General features: G+C 41.2%; 1 protein-coding gene across 1 annotated transcript in view; it reads right to left on the bottom strand.

The window, feature by feature from the left end:
- NAPG (N-ethylmaleimide-sensitive factor attachment protein, gamma) overlaps positions 1 to 1,200 on the bottom strand; it is a 40,290-nt gene that overhangs the window by 15,221 nt on the left and 23,869 nt on the right. Inside the window, exons 6-8 of the mRNA XM_011983922.1 lie at positions 521 to 630; positions 340 to 406; positions 1 to 65 (exon numbers count right to left, since the gene is read on the bottom strand). The exon at positions 1 to 65 is cut by the window's left edge and continues 2 nt beyond it. Of these exons, the coding sequence (XP_011839312.1) occupies positions 1 to 65; positions 340 to 406; positions 521 to 630 (242 nt within the window). The remainder of the gene's footprint in view (positions 66 to 339; positions 407 to 520; positions 631 to 1,200) is intronic.

Here is a 1,200-nt window from a genome sequence, read left to right as displayed (position 1 = left end):
CCTCGTACTAGTAGTCTGGAGGCTTTTCCTAGTAATTCAACTGCCTGCCGTAAGCGCTCTTCATTCTGAAGGAATCAAAGACAAACAAGTGTTGGTTGCTTTAATGCTGAAATGTTTTTATCCCACAATATTTATTTTGTAAAGAAGTAACGGCACTGGATCAAGGGGGGAACACGAAAGCTGCTAGTCCATTTCACTACCCTCTAACAGAAAAGAAATAGCGCGCAACTGTGAGCAGGGAAAAGTTTTAAAATTAGCCACTGCATTTCTCTATTTTCCTACATATTATTAATCTGAACATTCTAAGTAATTAAAGAAAAAAATAAGATTCAAACTTACTTCAAACACATTAGCTGTCTGTTGATATAACTGTACAGCCTTCTCTGGATCAACATTTTCTATAAGCCTGAATTAGACAAGAAAATGTGACTCACATGAGAAATGGAAAGCTCGTTTTTCAAGGACTTCTTTAAAACAAAGACAAGACTTCTATGCAGAGCCTCGTCCATCTCACACTCACTTTCCAGCTCGCTCCAAGGCCATGGCCGCAGTGTCAGGGGTGCCGTTTTCTAGATACATCATGCTGGCTTTCTCAATTAGCTGAACGGCCTCTGGTAGCTTCTGCATCTCCTTTGGGCAAAGGATACGCACAGGTCAGAAAATGCATCCGTTAAAGAAAAAGAGTTAACAATCTGAAATGCAATTTTTTTTAAGTTCTGGGATACATGTGCAGAACGTGCAGGTTTGTTACATAGGTATACATGTGCCATGGTGGTTTGCTGCACTTATCAACCCATCATCTAGGATTTAAGCCCCGCATGCATTAGGTATTTGTCCCAGTGCTCTCCCTCCCCTTAATCCCCACCCCCCCGACAGGCCCCGGAGTGTAATACTCCCCTCCCTGTGTTCATGTGTTCTTGTAGTTCAATTCCCACTTATAAGCGAGAACATGCGGGGTTTGATTTTCTGTTCCTGTGTTAGTTTGCTGAGAATGATGGCTTCTAGCTTCATCCATGTCCCTGCAAAGAGCATGAGCTCATTCTTTTTTACAGCTGCATAGTATTCCATAGTGTATATGTACCACATTTTCTTTATCCAGTCTATCACTGATGGGCATTTGGGTTGGTTCCATGTCTTTGCTATTGTGAATAGTGCTACAATAAACATACGTGTGCATGTGTCTTTATAGAATGATTTATG

This window comes from Mandrillus leucophaeus, unplaced genomic scaffold, assembly GCF_000951045.1.
Source record: "Mandrillus leucophaeus isolate KB7577 unplaced genomic scaffold, Mleu.le_1.0 Scaffold257, whole genome shotgun sequence".
Taxonomy (NCBI): Eukaryota; Metazoa; Chordata; class Mammalia; order Primates; family Cercopithecidae; genus Mandrillus; species Mandrillus leucophaeus.
Note: the sequence above shows the minus strand (reverse complement) of the source record. Positions and strands in the feature narration are given on the sequence as shown.